Here is a 24,218-nt window from a genome sequence, read left to right as displayed (position 1 = left end):
TAATGGTGACTCAACCAGGCAATCCGGTACAGTTTCCCTTGAGATTCTAACTCACTTTTCTGTGGAAGTTCTTGACATCCGTCTTCCCAGTAACTGACAACATCGACATCATTTGTCACCAGATTATTTACTGCATTGTTTCTCAACTTGTGGTCAATACAATAAATTCAAATATGAATCTTCACTTTCCTACATTACTAAATGCATGGTCAGGGACCACATGCAACACCTTCACGGACCACCAGTGGTCCACGGACCACCTGTTGAAAACCCATGATGTAAATCAATTCCAAAGCCTATAATAAAAAGGAACAAGGTGGTATAATAATTATGCGTATTGCCTTGCATGGTGGTCGTTGTTAGGAGGAGGAGGTGGCTTTGGTTCCAGAAGCACCAGTAGCAGGAACAGATGTGTCACCTTAAGCCATTCTGACCTGAGATCAGATTCTAAAAAACGTCTTCTATACATCCTGACGGTTTTCCATTCTGACCTGAGATCAGATTCTAAAAAATGTCTTCTATACATCCTGACAGTTTTCCATTCTGACCTGAGATCAGATTCTAAAAACGTCTTCTACATCCTGACAGTTTTCCATTCTGACCTGAGATCAGATTCTAAAAAACGTCTTCTATACATCCTGACAGTTTTCCATTCTGACCTGAGATCAGATTCTAAAAAATGTCTTCTATACATCCTGACAGTTTTCCATTCTGACCTGAGATCAGATTCTAAAAACGTCTTCTACATCCTGACAGTTTTCCATTCTGACCTGAGATCAGATTCTAAAAAACGTCTTCTATACATCCTGACAGTTTTCCATTCTGACCTGAGATCAGATTCTAAAAAACGTCTTCTATACATCCTGACAGTTTTCCATTCTGACCTGAGATCAGATTCTAAAAACGTCTTCTATACATCCTGACAGTTTTCCATTCTGACCTGAGATCAGATTCTAAAAACGTCTTCTATACATCCTGACAGTTTTCCATTCTGACCTGAGATCAGATTCTAAAAAACGTCTTCTATACATCCTGACAGTTTTCCATTCTGACCTGAGATCAGATTAAAAAAATGTCTCCTACATCCTGATAGTTTTCCATTCTGACCTGAGATCAGATTCTAAAAACGTCTTCTATACATCCTGACAGTTTTCCATTCTGACCTGAGTTCAAATTCTAAAAACGTCTTCTATACATCCTGACAGTTTTCCATTCTGACCTGAGATCAGATTCTAAAAACGTCTTCTATACATCCTGACAGTTTTCCATTCTGACCTGAGTTCAAATTCTAAAAACGTCTTCTATACATCCTGACAGTTTTCCATTCTGACCTGAGATCAGATTCTATAAAAACGTCTTCTATACATCCTGACAGTTTTCCATTCTGACCTGAGATCAGATTCTAAAAAACGTCTTCTATACATCCTGACAGTTTTCCATTCTGACCTGAGATCAGATTCTAAAAAACGTCTTCTATACATCCTGACAGTTTTCCATTCTGACCTGAGATCAGATTCTAAAAAACGTCTTCTATACATCCTGACAGTTTTCCATTCTGACCTGAGATCAGATTCTAAAAACGTCTTCTATACATCCTGACAGTTTTCCATTCTGACCTGAGATCAGATTCTAAAAAACGTCTTCTACACATCCTGACAGTTTTCCATTCTGACCTGAGATCAGATTCTAAAAAATGTCTTCTACATCCTGACAGTTTTCTGAAAAAGCTATGTTTCTATGTCAGTCGTTCTTCGATTTTTCAAAAAATAGCAGACCTACAAGCTCGTAGCGCGCCACTCGGTGGCGCGCTACGAGCTTGTAGATCTGCTATTTTTCAATAGCTAAAGCATAACATAGTGCTAACACCAAAAGGGGTTCCCACCCAGAATGGGTTAAGCATTCAGAAGTGCAGTCCAGTGAGACGGAAAGGATAAACTCTCCATTAAGTCCCTGTTATTGATTGATTGATTGATTGATAAGTGGTTTTAGAAAAGTGTGTGACGCCTCTTTCGGTCGACGCAGACGACGACGAGGAGGTCGAACGTTTTGGCCGTTTTTTATTGAAGAGCACTTTGACACCGCGGTGCTTTTATGGAGGGAGGAGGAAGGCATCCATGCCTTTTATCGCTGCTGATTTTGATGGATATCCATGACCGGTTTTTATTTATATATGTGACCAGTGCCAACAAAACATGCCTCATGTCGCCTTTTCCATTTTTCAGATTTTTACAGATTATTAAAGTACAGAATGTAAGCTTTCATATGATGTATCATTCAATGAAATTGGACAATAATTGAAGGAGATATAACCATTTTAAAATGACTGGGGCCTTTCACCCAAAGCTGAGAAAAGCCCTTTTCAATATTCACAACATTTTATCACCTTAGAGCTGGACAGAAGTGGGTGTGACAATGGGAGGGACAAGAGACAATAGGACGTTTTAGCTGTCAACAGTGCAACACTAGAAACACTGACATGTTTAAGCCAGTAGAACAAACAATGCAATGTGTAAGGTGCCCCAATAAACCCTTTTGAAAGTACTAAGTATTAAATACTAAGTATAAGTATTCAAGTATTAAATATTAAGTTAAGTGTTCAATTTAACTTATACACTACCTGGTTGTAAATAGCTGCAGTACACCATTTTATGCAGGTCTACTTTAAACAATCAAAGTCAGACAATTGACCCAGTATTTTAAATAAATAAAATCGACGCATCAGGCTATGATGTTGTGCGCTTGTAGATTTGCTATTTTAATAAACAGATCTGTCCACATGCAGTCACAATGCCTGGTGTCTATTTAGTGTGCAAGGCTTACATCCGGTCTAAAGGCCACCCACTGTCTGCGCTGATTTATATACACAATACATACACGATCCGTATCCTCCCCTCACCGGATGTTGAATTAACAGTACTAACGGCCGTATTTGAAAAGACGTATCCAATCTTTTACACAATAAACCGATTTCCGACATTTCCTTTTCACTTGATACCGTTTCGTAGAGAGGGCCTACACAAACGTTCTATATACCAAATGAAAGCCTGCATTTCATAGTTTACATAGTATATAACCTTTTTTTAAATGAGCAAGAAATGAGCGAGTTGTGATTAAAAGAAAAGACGTGTGATCTCTTTGCTCTTTAACACACGACACAAACGGCTAGCTAACTAGGCTAGCTAGCTTCTAGCCTGTTGTTTGTTGGTGAAAGACTCCAAGCTGGGAAGTGTATTTCAGTGAGTAGCTATACGTGGTTTTGTTTATTTTCTGTAAAGTCTAACCCAAATGCTCCTCCATACTATACTATAGCCATGTAGAATACTTCTGTGTTTACAAACACAAGCACGCTAATGGGCGGTGATCAGAGCGTGAAACCTGAGGACAAAGAGATTCCAGGACCAATTGTAAACAACATGCAAATCTCGGAACTGCGCTCTTCTGCCCCAGAAACTTGTTAAAAAACAAGCCCACTTTGACGTATAAATGTATACATTTCATTTGCCCAAATGAACAATCTGTTTGAATGAAAACCTTCTTCAACATTCAAACTGTATAAATATGAAAAAAAAAGAAAATCACATAAAAAAAAAAAACGAGTTTATTTATTGATTTAAGGCATGTTCATTCTGGCGACATGAGGCATGTTTTGTTGGCACTGGTCACATATATATAATTTTTATCCCACGATTAATTTTTTTTATTTATTTTTTTATGTTTTTTTTTGTTGCGGCTTCCGCCAGACAGTAGGCTGACTGGAAATAGGGAGAGAGATGGGGAAGTGACATGCAGTAAAGGCCGTCGGGATCGGGAGTCGAACCCGCGGCACACTGCGACTGGATTACCAGCCAAGGTGCCTGGACTGAGCCACGGTCCAGGCCTTATCCCATGATTTTGCAACCCATTTTTTCACCCAGTGTCAATTATCTAATGTAATCCTGGGCGCTACACTACCTCTGCCAACCTGGGGGGACTGACCTCATGCTTCCTTATATGCATGAGTCCACACTGCTTCTTTTCACCTGACAGGGGGGAGTTTCTCCCGGTCGGACGTAGAGCGTGGAAGGAACACGTTATTCCGACCAGTTCCTTTCCCATGCAGGAATGGACATTGAGATGGTTATCCATGAGCAATGGACAGTACTACAGACGAAAAAAACCCGTTTAAGTCCACACTAATTATCCATAATGTATAAATGATAGATAAGGGGTCAGGACAACGAGGCCTTTTCGTGGAGGGGTCAGAATAAAAATTGGACACGGTGGGTGGCACAGTTGGTAGTGCTGTCGCCTCACAGCTAGAAGGTCCTGGGTTCGATTCCCGCTCAGGGCGCTGTGGGTGCTGGCGGCGTGTTCCCTCCTCCACGTCATCAGTGCCCATACCCGAAGGCGGGGTTGGCGAAAGGGCCTTTCTGTGTGGAGTTTGCATGTTCTCCCCGTGTCCCCTATAGGGTAGGTACCCTCACAAAAACATGCAGTAATCCTGGTCTCTAAACTGCCTCCCCCTGGCCAGCCGGGGCGCCTGATGGAGGGGAAAGGAACTGGTTGGAATAACGTGTTCCTTCCACGCGCTACGTCCAACCAGGGTAACTCCCCCCTGTCAGGTGTAAAGGAGCAACTTGGACACTCAGGCATGAAGGAAGCATGAGTTCAAGTCCGTTGCTCTCCCCAGGTTGGCGGAGGGTGTGTAGAGCCCAGGATCACATTAGATGATTGACACAGGGGTGAAAAATGGGTTACAAAATCGTGGGATAAATTTTTTAAGAGAAGAATATAAATTGGACTTAAACTGTTTATCGTCTGTGGTACTCTCTCTAGACATTTAGTGAATGCAGTGATTGTATAACGCTGTTGGACATTGTTTAATTGCCGATTAACGAGTCAATTGTGTTTTCGGCCATTGGAAATTGCCGTTGTAGCTTCGTTAATATGAATTAGAAATTATATTTCTGTTTTTTCTTTTTAGGCTTCGTAATAAAAAAGTGCACTTTTTAACCCATTCTGAACGGGAACCCATTTTGGTGTTGGCATCATGTTATGCTTTAGCTATTGAAAAATAGCAGATCTACAAGCTCATAGCGCGCCACCGAGTGGCGCGATACGAGCTTGTAGGTCTGCTATTTTTAGAAAAATCGAAGAACGACTGACATTTTTAGAATCTGATCTCAGGTCAGAATGGGATAAGTTAGCGGAAAATAGCTTTCAAAAGATCTTGAAAAAAACATGTCCTTGACATGAAAAAGGGTTCTCTATGGAACATAGTTGCTGTAACAGCAACTTTACTTTTCCCTGCCTTTGTATTCAGTATTTCATCTCTTTCTCTCCGGCCACGTCCTTCCAACCGACCTGGAGGGCCACAGGATGCTGACTCCTGCCTCACTGCTCAGCACCCGAGGCCAATTGGTTTGGAGCAGATAGCTCTCAGGGTCTTTAGAAGCTAGAGGCCTCGATCTCCACCGATGACAGGTTCAGGGAGAGGGGTCAGAAAGTATCTGGACGTATATCATGGACAGCTGTACAGCCCACGTTTGATACAAACTTCAGCATTCAATTTAATTCAATTAATGTTGGGCGAGAACCCTTTTTGGTGTTGGCATTATGTCATGCTTTAGCTATTGAAAAATAGCAGATCTACAAGCTCATAGCGCGCCACCGAGTGGCGCGCTACGAGCTTGTAGGTCTGCTATTTTTGAAAAATCGAAGAACGACTGACACAGAAACATAGCTTTTTCAGAAAACTGTCAGGATGTAGAAGACATTTTTAGAACCTGATCTCAGGTCAAAAGTGGTCTAATAGAGGAGCCCTCCTCCCACCACAGACAGGCATGATGGCAGAAGAAGAGAGTTCGTGTGAGTGGGAGAGAGAGAGAGGAGAGACAAGACCCGTCTCTCTCTATCTCTCTCGCTCTCTCTCTCGCTCTCTCTCTTTCTTTCTTTCTTTCTGGTACCAGTGTAGATTTTAGTTTTTGTCATATATAGTCTCTTGAATAGATATTATTTTAGTTTTTGTCATATATAGTCTCTTGAATAGATATTATTTTAGTTTTTGTCATTATATAGTCTCTTGAATAGATATTATTTTAGTTTTTGTCATACATTATAGTCTCTTGAATAGATATTATTTTAGTTTTTGTCATATATAGTCTCTTGAATAGATATTATTTTAGTTTTTGTCATATATAGTCTCTTGAATAGATATTATTTTAGTTTTTGTCATATATAGTCTCTTGAATAGATATTATTTTAGTTTTTGTCATACATTATAGTCTCTTGAATAGATATTATTTTAGTTTTTGTCATATATAGTCTCTTGAATAGATATTATTTTAGTTTTTGTCATATATAGTCTCTTGAATAGATATAATTTTAGTTTTTGTCATATATAGTCTCTTGAATAGATATTATTTTAGTTTTTGTCATATATTATAGTCTCTTGAATAGATATAATTTTAGTTTTTGTCATATATTATAGTCTCTTGAATAGATATTATTTTAGTTTTTGTCATATATAGTCTCTTGAATAGATATAATTTTAGTTTTTGTCATATATAGTCTCTTGAATAGATATTATTTTAGTTTTTGTCATATATAGTCTCTTGAATAGATATTATTTTAGTTTTTGTCATATATAGTCTCTTGAATAGATATTATTTTAGTTTTTGTCATATATAGTCTCTTGAATAGATATTATTTTAGTTTTTGTCATATATAGTCTCTTGAATAGATATTATTCATGCGTTTTGAGCTTGAATAGTATAGGGGACTACATTGTTTTCAACGAGGGCGGCGCAAATATCAGCAATTTTAGTGCTAACTGTGCTTAAGTATTGTACAGTGACATTTAAGATCATTAAAGCTGGGCCTGAGTCCAGTGCATTCAATTTCTGCCAACTTCGGGTCCAGGACATTGTCACTCTTCGCCAATAGAAGTATATGTAGAAGAGCCACCATTGGACTGAAGCCCCATGAAGTGAACGGAGATGTCGTAACTCTGTCTTACTCTATGGCTCTGTGTTTTCCCCATAGACATATAAAGGCTAGATGGCTCAAGGCCAAGTCTCTGACGTAGTTCACCCGGCGGCCATCTTGCTGAGGTGCTACAGTACAGTATGTTCCATGGCAGCTCAAACAATAATAGTCATAACTCCCTCAAATCTGGATGGATTTACAAACGGGTTGGTCGATGGAGTATGCAGACTCTGGCGTTTATAACAAACCAAACCGTTTGAAAATCGGTTGAAATTTTAGCAAGTTATGGTTATTTAAAAAGTATTTTCCCCATAGACACAATGTTATGCTGCCCCGAGGTAAGATGGCCGCCACGTCGCTAAGAGTGAAATATGTATAAGGGTCCATGTGGTTACACCAACTCTCCATCATTTAGCTGTATATGGGGACCATCTGGAATCCCCCTCAAGGACCACTGGTGGTCCCCGGACCACCTGGAACCCCCTCAAGGACCACTGGTGGTCCCTGGACCACCTGGAACCCCCTCAAGGACCACTGGTGGTCCCCGGACCACTGGTTGAATGAAAACCACACTGTTCTAGATGCCACACACGCACACACACACACACACACACGCACACACGCACGCACACACACACACAGATGCCCGGTGTGATACAGTATAATAAAGCTTTACTGTTCCCTGTGGGGGATTCAGGCGTCACAGATGCACTGCACTGCAGTACGTGCACACACACACACACACACACACACACACACACACACACACACACACACACACACACGCACACACACGCACACGCACACACAGAGATATATATATATATACAGAGAAAAGTAAAAATGTAATAAAGATGAAAGTATGAAATGAAAAACAACTCTAATAAAAGCAAAAAGACCTAGCCATAAAAAAGCATCCCAACTGGACCCTTACGGGTCCATATAACTTTACAGAGTTATGGGGGTCCTTGAGATTAAAGCGGCTTTGAGAGGCTCTGATCTACAGGAATATAAATGAAACCAATCCATTACTAATTGTTAAAGTGCAGTTAACCCATTCTGGGTGGCTTGTAGGTCTGCTATTTTTGAAAAATCGAAGAGCGACTGACATAGAAGACATTTTTAGAATCTGATCTCAGGTCAGAATTAAAACTGTCAGGATGGGCCGTCCACACTAACTGTTATCATTGGCCTTCACCGCTGTCATCGCTGTATAGTTGTGTTTTTAAAACTATGTATGTATACTTTCTTTTATCGTCACTGTCGGGTAGAAACCTCTTATTTCCATATTCTATTTTTTTGTGTATTTTTTTGTGTAAATGACGGTGTCACACAAAAGCATGCTTTTGAATATGAAACCTACAAGTGACAGTGTGCGCGTCTCCCTCCCTCTCTACGAATTTGAATCCTGAAATGTTAACAGTTTTGGTCGGACATATTGTACTGTACGAGGTTTCCAGATGATACTGTATGCAAAACGCTCTTAATCCAGAGCGACTTACATTAAGCAAGAACTAAAAAAGCATGGGAATACATCACATAAAAACATTTATCAAGAAAGATGCGTAAGCTAAGAACGTAACAGTGGAATATCTATATAATGAAACTATACATATAAACTATATATATATACTATACTATATAGTATGTACTATGACGTGCTATGACTACATACAATGTTACAAAGTTACAAAGTTACACCTATTTCCTGTTAATAACCTCATGGGTAAAATGTGCAGCACCAGCATTGGGAGGTAAATGGGAGACACTTTATTGTGAAGGGACGACAGGATGAGGAGAGGTGTTAATGGCTGCGCCATTGAACAGTCCAAACTATTTGTGTCGATACACCTGTATGAACATAATTATGTCATAGGTATATACAGTATGGGGGCCTCATCATATTTGGTCCAGATTCCTAAGGCCGCCCCCTGTGACACCCCTATGACACGCCCCTATGACCCTATGACACGCCCCTATGACCCTATGACACACCCCTATGACCCTATGACACGCCCCTATGACCCTATGACACAACCCTATGACCCTATGACACACCCCTATGACCCTATGACACGCCCCTATGACCCTATGACACAACCCTATGACCCTATGACACACCCCTATGACCCTATGACACGCCCCTATGACCCTATGACACACGCACGCACACGATGTATAAATGTCAGTGTCCTCCTTCACTCTGTCGCTCACTTTATCCACTTTGAATGTAGCTCAGACGCACGCACGCACACAATAGTACAGTATATTAAAATGGCTTAATGACATATAGGGCTGTATTTTTCGTGTCTTATAAGTATACCAGGTCTTATTACTTAACTTATTACTTAACTCTTTGGACACTCAGAATAGCCAAATGGCATTGATCACGCCTCCAGATCTTACGTTAAGTAATAAGACCTGGTACTTAGGACACGCCTATTTCACCTATACACAGTGCGTGCGTGTGCGTATGCGTGTGCGTGCGTGCGTGCACCGTTCCACAGCTCTTATAGCATCATATTTCATCATAAGGAGCTCTGCTCCTCATTCATCATAAGGAGCTCTGCTCCTCATTCATCATAAGGAGCTCTGCTCCTCATTCATCATAAGGAGCTCTGCTCCTCATTCATCATAAGGAGCTCTGCTCCTCATTCATCATAAGGAGCTCTGCTCCTCATTCATCATAAGGAGCTCTGCTCCTCATTCATCATAAGGAGCTCTGCTCCTCATTCATCATAAGGAGCTCTGCTCCTCATTCATCATAAGGAGCTCTGCTCCTCATTCCCTAATTGGTGCCTGAGCTTTAAAAGGCCTGTGTGTGTGTTTGCTCACCACTGAGCGCTCTCTCTCCCCTGGAATAACCCTACGTCTACATAAAGGGAAGACAATTACTAAGTTTAGCCTTAATCTATTCTGACCTGAGATCAGATTCTAAAAATGTCTTCTACATCCTGACAGTTTTCCATTCTGACCTGAGATCAGATTCTAATAAATGTCTTCTACATCCTGACAGTTTTCTGAAAAAGCTATGTTTCTATGTCAGTCGTTCTTCGATTTAAAAAATAATTTAATTTTTCAAAGCATAACGTAATGCTAATACCAAAATGGGTTCCTGCACAAAATGGGTTAAACACACCTAATCCTGTTCTTTTTTTAATCCTCTCTCTCTCTCGTAGCAATTACTGTACCTGCACTACAGTACTCCACTGTACGCTGCGGCACTATGACGAAATAAACCCATATAATGTAACCACGTGTACATTCCCTAAGTCAGTGCACCCCAAACTTTTTCATGTCAAGGACCCCCAAATGGACATGTATTAGCCAGCGCACCTAGCCTGACACTATTTTGTTTCACTTCATTCGCCAGAACATATTTTCTTAACCCATTTAGGCCTAAAGCCGATTCTAAAAACGCCTCTAAATCCTGACCTAAGGTTTCTGAAAAACTTCAAATATTTATATAGCAGCATCAAAGTTTTTACATTTTTGAATACTGTACATACTGTACAGAACCCAAATATGGGTGCCCGGCCTGAGGGGGTAAGATACCAATAGGGGTTCCCGCCCAGAATGGGTTGGGTGTGGTTAGCGATTCAGGGCTGGAGCCAGGCTACCCCCATTTGAGGAGATATACCATGGGACCCCCATAAGACAATAATGTTACGGCTCTAGCAGTGATTCTCAACCATTTTGATTTTAAGGACCCCCAGTTTGACATGCATCAGGCTACGGACCCCCATTTAACCCATTTTGGTGGCGCGCTATGAGCTTGTAGATCTGCTATTTTTGAAAAATCGAAGAACGACTGACATAGAAACATAGCTTTTTCAGAAAACTGTCAGGATGTAGAAGACATTTTTAGAATCTGATCTCAGGTCAGAATGCAGGCATTTCTATCTCTAGGACCTCCGTTTATATTGTAAAATCAATGTTTATTTGACTCTGAGAGTGTACAAATGCGACCAAATAAATGGACACTTTATAGGGTCAATCTGGTCCCATTTGTATACACTCAGAGTTACAGACCCATAAGGGTCCATTTGGTTCCTATATCTATATCATCTAGCTAGGGACCCCCTGGAACCCAAGGACCCCTGGGGGTCCTAGAGGGAGGGAGGCAGGCAAATAACTGGGGACTAGCAAAACAATGGAGGGGAATGAATAAATAACCCATTCTGACCTGAGATCAGATTCATACGAGGTTTCCACTGGACACACACTGGTCTGATTATAACCCATTCTGACCTGAGATCAGATTCTAAAAATGTCAGTCGTTCTTCAATTTAAAAAAAAATAGCAGACCTACAAGCTCGTAGCGCGCCACTCGGTGGTGCGCTATGAGCTTGTAGATCTGCTATTTTTCAATAGCTAAAGCGTAACATGATGCTGACACCAAAATGGGTTCCCGTTCAGAATGGGATAAATATATGTGATAACCATGGTGCATACACTCATCCCTCGGCTCATAGATTCCTACAGTATATGCTCTCATGGATCGCAGACACATATTATATTATATTCAAATCCCAGTGAAACGAAATCTCAGCCTGTTGTGATGATTAGCTGTGGCAGTTTCTTATTTATTTATTTATGATCTTGCTGGTCTTCTATTGCTATATAATTATCCCATTCTGACCTGATATCAGATTCATACGAGGTTTCCACTGGACACACACTGGTCTGATTAACCCATTCTGACCTGAGATCAGATTCTAAAAATGTCAGTCGTTCTTCGAATTTTTCAAAAATAGCAGACCTACAAGCTCGTAGCGTGCCACTCGGTGGCGCGCTATGAGCTTGTAGATCTGCTATTTTTCAATAGCTAAAGCATAACATGATGCTAACACCAAAAGGGGTTCCCGTTCAGAATGGGTTATACCACTCCCCTGGCAGTATACGCAGAGATGGCCTCATGTGTGCAATCGAGAAGAAGACTGAGAATAATGAAGTCTGGAGTCCCACTCGTTAGAGAAATAAAACAATAATAAAAGCTATGGCGGAGGGGAAATAATGCGATATAGCCTCGGTCTCAGTTTGCTTCGTAACGGCATTCGATACCTGGCGTGCATCGACGGAGCACTTGAGCCTTTGAGGACTTTGTATACCTAAAACATTTCAAGTCAGTCGGAACCGCGAGATCAACTTTCTCATATCGCCATTGATTTTGAATTTGGTAACTCTTTGGTAAGCGCACTCAGCAGATCGATAGTTATATATATAGGTTTTCAATTTAAGCCATTTTGAGCGGGAACCCCTTTTGGTGTTAGCATTGTGTTATGCTTTAGCTATTGAAAAATAGCAGATCTACAAGCTTGTAGGTCTGCTATTTTTGAAAAATGGAAGAACGACTGACGTAGAAACATAGCGTTTTCAGAAAACTGTCAGGATGTAGAAGACATTTTTTAGAATCTGATCTCAGGTCAGAATGGAAAACTGTCAGGATGTAGAAGACATTTTTAGAATCTGATCTCAGGTCAGAATGGTTTAAGCAGAGTTGACAGCAGGGAGGGAAACTAATGGAGCCTCAGCCAGGCCTGTGTGTGACCCTATACTACACACTATAGTTCCTTTTGGAAAATAGTAACATAATATTATTAGTAATATTATTACTCAAATTTGGAAAATTATTAGTTGTATTACTAGTTACTGGGACAAAATAATAAAATTACTTATTTACTATGCCCCCCCACCCCCTCCATTTTAATGAATAGGGACTCAATTTCCCTCAAGGACCCCTGAAGAAGGAAACTTGTTTGTCAAAACGTCGGTAACAATGAAAGCATTTTTGTCATCGGGGACTTGTGCGACCTCTCCTTTCTGTTTTAATTAAAGGACCCCCAAATGTACATGTACACGCATATCTTATTCCACTGTAAATAGTTTGTGCCAGAGTACAAGATGTGTTGTTAATTATATTCAGTCTTTATATATACCTATGACATAATTTTCTTTTGATACAGCCGTATATTGATACGAATAGTTTGACTGTTCAATATCACCATATATAGCCATTACTCTCGACAATTAGCAACAACACCACCTTTCCTCATCCTGTCGTCCCTTCACAATTAAAGTGTCTCCCCTTTACCTCCCAATGCTGCACATTTTACCATGTTATTTACATAAAATAGGTGTAACTTTACTAACATTAACATTGTGGGAGAGAGCAAGGCAGTGAGTGAGCGAGAGAGAGAGAGAGGGGGCCAAGAGTGGTGGGGGTTGACTGAGGGGACTTCAGTGCACTGTACACTCTTGCTTCGTGTCCCAGGTTGGCTTGGTGTGGAATGTGCTAACTATTCAAAGTCTGATTTCCATTGATTGTTGGCTGTGTTTAGCATGTATATGGCTGTGGAGTTTTGGTACAAAATCAAAACAACTTGTCTAATATTTTGGCATGTTTAAACCTCCAGGACAATCCGTGTTGAGGTTCTTGATCCATTGTTTTTCATTCAAACGTCTTTGTCCTTCTGTCCAGTTGGGATTGTGTTGAAGTCCAGGTATACTTTTAGAGCTTCAATGCCATGTGCCATGTAATGTTGAACAATCCTTTTAGTTGTCTTTTTTGCATTGTTAATATTGTATTTGTGTTGTCTCAGCCTTGCAGCTATTGTTTTACTCATTTCTCCGACATATTGTAAGCCACATTTTTCACATTAAATAAACACAGTTGCTGGATGCTGGTGCTGACTGTTATCTGTTGTTTAATCTCCAACGTGCGTTTTGTAGTTCTATTTTTAACTATTTGTTTGGGTTTGAAATATTCTGGTCTCTGGCGTGCTGGTGTGTTGATTCCTTTTAGCTTGCTGTGTACCAGATAAAATGGTAAATGGTGCATTTATATAGCGCCTTAATCCAAAGCGCTTTACATAGATTGTGCATTACATTCACCCATTCACACACACACATTCATACACCGATTGCGGCGGAAGCCATGCAAGGTACCAACCAGCACATCGGGAGCAATTTGGGGTTCAGTGTCTTTGCCCAAGGACACTTCGACATGTAGGCAGGAGGAGCCGGGATTCGAACCGCCGACCCATGGATCATTGGACGACCTGCTCTACCTCTTGAGCCACAGTCGACCTTAAGATTTTCGTTTTTTCTGTAGGCCGAGTTTTGCGATTATAATTTTTTTGGCAGAAGGAGAAGGAAAAAAAAACTAACAATAACAATTAAGGACCAAGTCCTTTCAGGACTCCTTGGTCCTTTAAATAAAGAAAGATCATAGAAATAAATTTACAATAAAGAGAGTTCCACCGTGTTCAGTTTGGAACATACAGACACTGCATTGTGTTGGACGGAACAATTGTTATTGTTTGATGCCTAGCTGAATGGTTGGAGAGCCTGTCTGGAGAGAAGGAGTCTCCTGAGGTTTGAATCTCAGTAAGTGATGCTGAAAGGTGGCTCACCATCAGGTGGGATGAGATGTTGATCCATCATTTCTTGATCTTTCTGCTGTTCCTTCGTCTGGAATGTGGTCTCGGTTGTTATTGTTGTTGTCGTCTGTTGTCGTTGGTTGCCATGGCTGCCAGTTCCCACCTGATGTTGTGTGGGAGTTCTGATTGGTCCAGAGCATACTGAATAACTTCTAGCTTGCATAACGTCTTAAGACAAGGACTCAAGTCTAAGATGAACAGCTCATCAGAGATAAAGAGGATGATACGATCTCCCACAATGCAACAGCACCTACCAAGCATTGGACATGGTCGTTTCCCCTTGGGCTCAACCTTCTTCCAGGAGAAGGTCTCTGGACTGAATTTCCACACATCATTGAAGAACTGCAGGTTACCGTTCCAGCCACCAAATATGTACAGCTCTCCATTGTAGGTAAATGCTGAATGACAATAGCGTCCTTCTGGTAGAAGTTGTGCATAAGGTGTGTCCAGCCAGGCGTTTGTGTCTGTGTCAAACACTCTGATGCTGTTGTAGACCCTCTGGTACCTCCTCCAGCCCCCAAATACATACCCCCCCCAGCCCCCGAATACAAACATCTTGGTACCAATGATGGTGGCAGAGTGACAGTATGAAGCAGGAGGTGGAGTTCCTCTGGTGTTAATTAAAGTCCAGACCATTGTGCTGGTGTCCAACTTGTACATGTCATTAGTGTATCCAGGCAGCTTGGTCTGTCCTCCATGGATAAACATGACCTTCTCCAACACACAGGCTGAGTGGAAGCTCCTCTCCTCTGGAACAGTCCCAGAAACCCTGGGTTGGAACCATCTGTGGGAGTCAACATCAAATGCATAAAGCACATTGCAGTAAGGCTCCCCTCCCCAGATGTAGACTGTATCTTCAACCAACACAGCTGTGTGGCCAAAGTGCTTGGATGGAACCTCAAGGTGACCGTCCCCTCTTCCAGATTCCACTGGAGGTAACTTCTTCCAGCATAAAGACACTGTGTTGAAGACATGGACATCCATCTGTCCCTGCATGTTGTTGAAGGTCCCTCCATAACAGTAGCCTCCAAAGGAATACAGATTGTTCCTCACTGCTACAGCAGCATAGGCTCGCTTTGGTCCTCCTGCTTTGGAAACGGTCCAAGACAACATCACTCTGTCTGTCTGTCTGTCTGTCTGTCTGTCTGTCTGTCTGTCTGTCTGTCTGTCTGTCTGTCTGTCTGTCTGTCTGTCTGTCTGTCTGTCTGTCTGTCTGTCTGTCTGTCTGTCTGTCTGTCTGTCTCTGTCTCACTCTCTTCTCTCTTTCGACGTATACAGTCATTTGCAACACGGTGCATCATCTTATATCTTCTGGTGTGAAATCACACAAGACACAAACTGTTGCTATGCACGCCTTAACGACGCCAATTAGTGCAGCTGTTCTTCATCTGCACCCTTTGAACTCTATTGCTATATTTATTACTTCAATGCGGCTACCTTGGGGTCTATGGATCTATGGGTCTTCCACACGTATAGCATAGTATAGTATATATGTATAGTTTATAATATAGTTTCATTATATAGATATTCCACTGTTACGTTCTTAGCTTACGCATGTTTCATGATAAATGCTTTTTATGTGATGCATTCCCATGCTTTTTTGTTCTTGCTTAATGTAAGTCACTCTGGATTAAGAGTGTCTGCTAAATGCCTAAATTGTAAATTGCTACAGCGTTCCCTAACACTGAGCTGTGTTGTATTTTGAGGTTGTGTGTGTGTGTGTGTGTGTATGTGTGTGTGTGTATGTGTGTGTGTGTGTGTGTGTGTGTGTGTGTGTGTGTGTGTGTGTGTGTGTGTGTGTGTGTGTGTGTGTGTGTGTGTGTGTGTGTGTGTGTGTGTGTGTGTGTGTGTGTGTGTGTGTGTGCGTGCGCACGTGAGCGGAATGTGCTCAAGCTGACTGGCTGAGCACGGAATGTGATGTATGGTGATAACAGTGCCGCTCACGTCACGCGGGTGTGATATTTTCCTCCATATCGCTGTGTGAGAGACAGTCCTCTGAGCAACTCAAAGTGAGGCTGAATGACAAGCATTTTGCATTATGGCTCTTTGAGGGGAGCTAGCGCCCCCTATGGCCAGCTTGGTGTGTTTGTGTGTTCTCAGGGGCAGCCTTAGGAATCTGGAGGCCTGTTTCAAGACCAAATATGAGGCCCCCATATACCTATGACATCATTATTTTGTTGAGGCCCCCCTGAGGGTGGAGGCCCGTTTCAATTGAAACTGGTGAAACATACTTAAGGCCTCCTATGAGGTGAATAGGTGGTGGGTTGATTGGGGAAGTGTCCTCAGGTGTGAAATGGGCATGGCACTGTCGGTCTGATGAGGGAGTGGAAGCAGGTGTGAGACAAGGACTGACACCAGTGTTGTTTTTGGCAGCAACTTTTGATTTAAACTTTAGTCACATACTGTAGTCTCTTCAATAGTTTTAATTTAGTTTCAGTCACATTTTAGTCACCTGGAATGTTTTAGTGTTAGTCTGGTTTCATTAGATTAGATTTTAGATTAGATTAGATTAGACTAAAATGTATTTTGGCGGGCCTTGATGGTGTCGTAATGACTGTTTGTCATGTGCTGAAAATAGCAGATCTACAAGATCTACAAGCTTGTAGATCTGCTATTTGCAGCATGCAACCACAAGTGTAAAATGACTCGTACTGGATCCCTCGTCCACTAGTTTTTTATTTGTTGACGAAATTGTCAGTATATTTAGTCTTAGTTTGAGTCATCATAGCTGAGTTTTCATTTAGTTTCCATTCAGTTTTCATCAGTGGAAAAAGGTAAGTCGACAAACAATTTTTCCTGTTTAGTTTTATAGGGCCGATTCATACTCCTATTTCACCGCTGCTTCGCCGCTGTAGTGCCGAAATGATTTGGGCTCGTCAGAAATGTCCAGTAGCACCGAAGAGCCGACTTTAGGACGGTACCCCCCCCCCCCCCCCCCCCCCCGAACCTCAAATGACGTCACATTGTAGGCTCTACAGCGCCAAATGACGTCACATTGTAGGCTCTACAGCGCCAAATGACGTCACATTGTAGGCTCTACAGAGCCAATTGACGTCACATTGTAGGCTCTACAGAACCAAATGACGTCACATTGTAGGCTCTACAGAACCAAATGACGTCACATTGTAGGCTCTACAGAACCAAATTACATCACATTGTAGGCTCTACAGAACCAAATGACGTCACATTGTAGGCTCTACAGAACCAAATGACGTCACATTGTAGGCTCTACAGAACCAAATGACGTCACATTGTAGGCTCTACAGAGCCAAATGACGTCACATTGTAGGCTCTACAGAGCCAAATGACGTCACATTGTAGGCTCTACAGAGACAAATGACGTCACATTGTAGGCTCTACAGAACCAAATGACGTCACATTGTAGGCTCTACAGAGCCCAATGACGTCACATTGTAGGCTCTACAGAGCCAAATGACGTCATATTGTAGGCTCTACAGAGCCAAATGACGTCACATTGTAGGCTCTACAGAACCAAATGACGTCACATTGTAGGCTCTACAGAACCAAATGACGTCACATTGTAGGCTCTACAGAGCCAAATGACGTCATATTGTAGGCTCTACAGAGCCAAATGACGTCACATTGTAGGCTCTACAGAGACAAATGACGTCACATTGTAGGCTCTACAGAACCAAATGACGTCACATTGTAGGCTCTACAGAGCCCAATGACGTCACATTGTAGGCTCTACAGAGCCAAATGACGTCATATTGTAGGCTCTACAGAGCCAAATGACGTCACATTGTAGGCTCTACAGAACCAAATGACGTCACATTGTAGGCTCTACAGCGCCGAACCGACTTTTATTCGGCTCTAAAATAGGAGTATGCCATCACATCGACGCTGGGTCGGAGATGTGATGGGACACCTAAAACTTGAAAAGCTCAAATATTCTACCAGGGGCTCGGCCCAGAAATTCTATAAGGTCTGGCAGCCTTTTTTGGACTATTTTAAACAAAAAATCCCGGCTGAGGATGTTCAGGTGTAGGACTGCTGTCTAAATAGTTTAATTATTCTTGTTTGGCAAGTGACGATCTGCTTGAGAACATTGTAGTATAATGCAATATGACATAATCCTTGTTACCTTTACATTTTATTTGACCTTATTTTATTGTCTGTTTTGGTCCTGTACTTCAGTCTTTTTGATTTACTTATCTTTCTCAATGTATTTTATTGTCTAGTGGTGTATATGTGACCAACTCCAGCAAAAAGTGCCTCAACTCGATTTTTACAGATTACAGATTATTAAAGTACAGAATGTAAGCTTTCATATGATGTATCATTCAATGACATTGGACAATAATTGAAGGAGATATGACCATCTAAAACTTGTTGAAACAGATACCCCAAAGTAGAGAATTTGCTCTGCAAAGTTTCCCTGAAATTTTAGCACCTCTGGAATGGTGTTGGTGTGTGTTGAAAAATCAATAAAAACAATTTAATAATAATAAAATAGGAGTATGAATCGGCCCCTATAGTCGAGGAAACCAACCCGTTGCGTGCCACTCTCCTCCTGACCGTCCGTCTTCTCTCTCTCGTTCTCAGGAAACTCTCCGTCGGAGGAGTCGGAGGAGCGCGACAAGGAGCCGCGCACGCTGACCTACCCGGCCTACATCGCCAGCCTGCTGGACACGGGCGCCAAGCGGCTGGCGGCCGGCGTGCGCATGGACTGCTCCAGTCAGGGCCAGTGCCCGCGCGCCTGCCACCTGTGCCACATGAGCCCCGGGGGAGGGGGAGGCGGTGGCGGTGGTGGCGTTGGCGTTGGTGGGGGCGCCGCCGCCCAGGGAGGGAGGCAGCAGTCGGAGCCCGTCCTGCTGCAGATCACCAAGGCGGCACCCATCTATGAGCTGGTGTCCAATAACGAGACCTACCAGGTACGCTATGCGTGGTACAAATGTATTGCTTATTTTACTGTCCAACTATATGGGCTATAACGCTAAGTTATGGAGTTTAACCCATTTTGAACTGAGATCAGATTCTATAAATGTCTTCTACATCCTGACAGTTTTCTGAAAAAGCTATGTTTCTATGTCAGTCGTTCTTCGATTTAAAAAAGATAGCAGACCTACAAGCTCGTAGCGCGTACTCGGTGGCGCGCTATGAGCTTGTAGATCTGCTATTTTTCAATAGCTAAAGCATAACACGATGCTAACACCAAAAGGGGTTCCCGTCCAAAATGGGTGAACTGAACTATGATAGCTCTTTTACAAATGTATTGCTTATCCCATTTAGGCCTGACCTAAAATCTTATAAATCCTCCAGTTTTCTGAGATAAATATTTTCACGATAAAAAAAATAAATAGCAGACCTATCTGCAGATCTGCTATTTTTCAATAGCTGAATTATAACATAATGTTTAAAACACCAAAAGGGGTTCCGCCCAAAATGGGTTAATTTACTGTCCAACTATATTATGGGCTATAACGCTAACTTATGGAGATTAACTGAAATTTTGATAGCTCTTTTGTTTTTATAGGTAGACTATGAAGTACTAAAACTTATTTTTGAATGCTGACCCATCATCATCATCCTCAATCTTTTATCCAGTTTAGAACTGAATAAAAAGCCTATATCTTGTGGTAATTTTATAGTTGTTCGTCACTGTCTTCCTGGCAGAAAACCAGTTCTTCGTAAATTAAAGGTTTCATGACATTAATTTTCATTTATTTTTTATTTTTCGTTATTCTAGGTTTTTATCACCTCGATTACACCCAAACAACGTAAACTTTGAACATTCAGTGGATTTTCTGTGGCACGCACGCACATACACACGCACGCACGCACCTTGGTTTGTTTGATGTTCGACGGAGCCAGTGCATTCCACTTTCATTTCAGAGCGACTTTGAAAATCAATTTTCTAGTTGAAACGTGCTTCAGAGAGGTAATGCTATATAGACCAAGTAGTGTCGATTGATAAAAATAAAAAAAATAGAACAGAAATTAGGAAATATCCTGGAGCTGAATGTAGAGTGTCCGTGACTTATGGAGCATGCTGCTACTCTGTGACGTTGACTCAATTATCCAAGTGTTTCCAGTTTGAAATGAATTTGTACAAACTCTCGCTTTCCGATTTCTCGCTTTCCGATTTCCTCGCTTTCCGATTTCTCGCTTTCCGATTTCTCGCTTTCCGATTTCTCGCTTTCCGATTTCTCGCTTTCTCGCTTTCCAATTTCTCGCTTTCCGATTTCTCGCTTTCCGATTTCTCGCTTTCCGATTTCTGATTTGTTGGGTGAACTACTCCTTTAACGGGTCTCTCTCTTCCTCCCCTCCCATCCCCCCCCCCAGGCCCTGCAGGAGGCGATGATGAGCATGTTGTGGTGTTCGGGGAAAGGTGACGTCATCGATGACTGGTGTCGCTGTGACTCCAGCGCCTTCGGCTCGGACGGCCTGCCCACCTGCGCCCCCCTGCCCCAACCCATGTTAGTGGTAGTCTCTCTCTCTCTCTCTCTCTCTCTGTCTCTCTGTCTCTCTCTCTCTGTCTCTCTCTCTATCTCTGTATCTGCCCACCTGCGCCCCACTGCCCCAACCCATGTTAGTAGTCTCTCTCTCTCTCTCTCTCTCTCTCTCTCTCTCTCTCTCTCTCTCTCTCTCTCTCTCTCTCTCTCTCTCTCTCTCTCTGTCTGTCTGTGTGTGTCTCTCTCTCTCTCTCTCTCTCTCCAATGACATCCACAAATACATTTCATGGATTAGTGTCAAATTAATTGGATGGTGATGATGATCAATGAACTTACCAATCTTCTAAAAGTGTACCATGTGTATAAGTGGGCGAAGTAATTTGGGAAATGTATATCCTGTTTCCCCCCCCACATTATTTAGGACAATTGGAACCAAATGGACCCTTACAGTCCATTTTGGATCCAACGGGCACCACTCTAGTTTACAGTAGTAGTTTAACCCATTTTGGGAGGGAACCCCTTTTGGTGTTAGCATCATGTTATGCTTTAGCTAATGAAAAATAGCAGACCTACAAGCTCATAGCGAAGAACGACTGACATAGAAACATAGCTTTTTCAGAAAACTGTCAGGATGTGGAAGACATTTATAGAATCTGATCTCAGTTCAGAATGGGTTAAAGTCTACGTTTGTGTATTTCTGTGTGTGTGTGTGCGTGTGCGTGCATGTGCGCGTGCGTGTGTGCGTGCATATTCAGGCTGAAGCTGTCTCACGCCTACGAGCCCAGCAGCTCTCTGGTCATCATGGAGTGGAACCACACGGAGCCGCCCATCGGCGTCCGGATCGTCGACTACCTGATCAGCCAGGAGAAGGTGACGGAGAGGACCGACCACTCCAAGGTGGAGACAGGTAACCATGGACGCCCTCTCTGTCTCTCTCTCTCTCCCATGAGACAGGTAACCATGGACACGCCCTCTCTCTCTCTCTCTCTCTCTCTCTCTCTCTCTCTCTCTCTCTCTCCCATGAGACAGGTAACCAGCAAAGTAAAGCAAAGTTCTTTGTATACCCAGGGAAGTGGACTAAGCTCTATATGCTTGTTTACAGCCAGGCCCTGCTCATAGAACATTTCATGGTAGTGGCTCAATGCCTTGTCCAAGGGCACTTCAGCGGTGGTAATTTTAACGTGCCGGTCCGGGGATACGAACTAGCGACCTTCCGATATCAAGACCGCTCCGCAAACCGTTCGGCCACCGCTGTCCGCTGGCCACGGACGTCCAGTAGAGCACTGTGTTTCCTCACGTAGATCGGCTACTTTAACGCTGTTTGATAACTTTCATTTGTCCTAATGTTGGTGCTAAACGACACTTAAACTCCCTGCTGGACTGGGTGGGGACGAGAGGCTGCTGCAGCTCTGAGTAGATCCACATGCACATGGGCACGTGTGCAACTCCAGCACACACACACACGGGCACTCGTTGTTATAGGACATTATAGGACATAAAATAAAGTTATGTCTGTATCAGAAATGTGTTTGTGTACGGGTGGAAAACTAGTTAAACTTGCAGAGTGACGCATTCCTTTACCTGGCCGTACATCTTTTGAAAGTTCTACTTGATTGTTGACATGAAATACTAATCCTGTTCAGTGTTTAGTTTGCGCGATCGTGACAAAATCACCTTGTGTGTGAGTTGACTCATCTGATCATGAAACTATAAGGCTATACGATAAGGATACCAAGGATTCCACAGTGATGTCACTGTTATGCAGCACGGACGTAGCACGGACTCAAAGCTGTTTATAAAGCCACAGTGACATGACATCACTGACACATCCTTGGTATAGTTGGTATCTTCATGCGACCGAGTGAAGTTTTCTTTTCCGTTTGGAGGATCTGCAAAGGTTATAGATTCGCGGGCCGGAGAACTAGATTCCCAGCCGCCTTCTCTCGTGTATAACAGGGTGGTACATGTCAGGCATATATATATTATGGGCACTGTATTTTCGCCCGTAAACCTCAAGTTTAGCAGCATATACAGTTGATATACGGTAACGTACAGGTGTGATGGTATACAATTTGGGAGTTTACCGGAGTTTGTTGGAAAGTTTAATGGGAGTTTCCTGTAATATAGACATCCGTATTCCATGCTCTTTGCTCAGTGATAGCGGTGATACCTTTTGGTGTTATAGCATTATGTTATGCTTTAGCTATTGAAAAATAGCAGATCTACAAGCTCATAGCGCGCCACCGAGTGGCGCGCTATGAGCTTGTAGGTCTGCTATTTTTGAAAAATCGAGGAATGACTGACATAGAAACATAGCTTTTTCAGAAAACTGTCGGGATGTAGAAGACATTTGTAGAATCTGATTTCAGGCCTAAATGGACTCAGTTGTTTTGTTTCCCCTCCAGTCATCCTGACGGAAGGTTCCGTCAGCCCCACGTTATCACCATGCCAACTACTATATCACTATATCTACTATAGATACTACATCTACTATATCTACTATATCACTATATCTACTGTATCACTCTGTTCTGCTCGGCAGCCCAGTTGAGTTTTAAAAGACAGTCAAAAGGGAAACACGCTGGAGGTCACGGAGGCTCCACGCCGCTCGGAGACGAGCTGAGCATTGAGACGTCCTCCCATCAGTCACTGTCTGCACTCTGTCCAGGCCTTACCTGTGTGTGTGTGTGTGTGTGTGTGTGTGTGTGTGTGTGTGTGTGTGTGTGTGTGTGTGTGTGTGTGTGTGTGTGTGTGTGTGTGTGTGTGTGTGTGTGTGTGTGTGTGTGTGTGTGTGTGTGTGTGTGTGTGTGCTAGTGTGTGCGTGTTCTCGCGTGTGCATGCGTGTGTGTGTGTCTTCTGCTGACATGTTTGTGTGGGTGGAACTTTTCACAAGGTTAGGTCAAGATGATGATGATACAGTGGACTCTCTCTCCCTCTCCATTTCTCTGTGTGATCGATGCTCCCTCGCCCGCAGAGGCGCGCCACACTCAATCTGGCCAGGGGTCATCATCGCCATGTTGGTTTGTGGTGGACATTTGTGTCGACATTTCACTTTTTTGCCACAGACATTCAAAATGATCGGACAATAATATTATCTAAACACAGAAATAGATAGCCCTGAATGACCATAAACAGGTCTGTAACTCTGAGAGTGTTCAAATGGTTACACTCTCATGCCTCTTTTAGACGGCGACCATCTCCAGATAAAACGTCAAAGTCCCGTTGCGTTCTCATTTTTATTGACCCTTTACACGAGAACGCACACTTCATGAAAACGCTATAATGTGTCTATAGGTGGCGCTAACGGGCTTCCAAATAGACCCAAGTCACCCATGTACAAGAAGAAGAACCACTTCAACCTGTTTTGCCCGTTCACACGGAGAAGGGATAAAAC

At 42.5% G+C, this 24,218-nt stretch overlaps 1 protein-coding gene across 1 annotated transcript in view; it reads left to right on the top strand.

The window, feature by feature from the left end:
* LOC310870683 (astrotactin-1-like) overlaps positions 1-24,218 on the top strand; it is a gene marked incomplete at both ends in the record, with an annotated part of 79,012 nt that overhangs the window by 1,544 nt on the left and 53,250 nt on the right. Inside the window, 3 exons of the mRNA XM_083781952.1 lie at positions 18,975-19,303; positions 20,715-20,848; positions 21,580-21,731. Coding sequence (XP_083638078.1) covers positions 18,975-19,303; positions 20,715-20,848; positions 21,580-21,731 — 615 coding nt within the window. The remainder of the gene's footprint in view (positions 1-18,974; positions 19,304-20,714; positions 20,849-21,579; positions 21,732-24,218) is intronic.

This window comes from Protomyctophum parallelum (assembly GCF_964188405.1).
Source record: "Protomyctophum parallelum genome assembly, chromosome: 14".
Lineage (NCBI taxonomy): Eukaryota > Metazoa > Chordata > Actinopteri > Myctophiformes > Myctophidae > Protomyctophum > Protomyctophum parallelum.
Note: the sequence above shows the minus strand (reverse complement) of the source record. Positions and strands in the feature narration are given on the sequence as shown.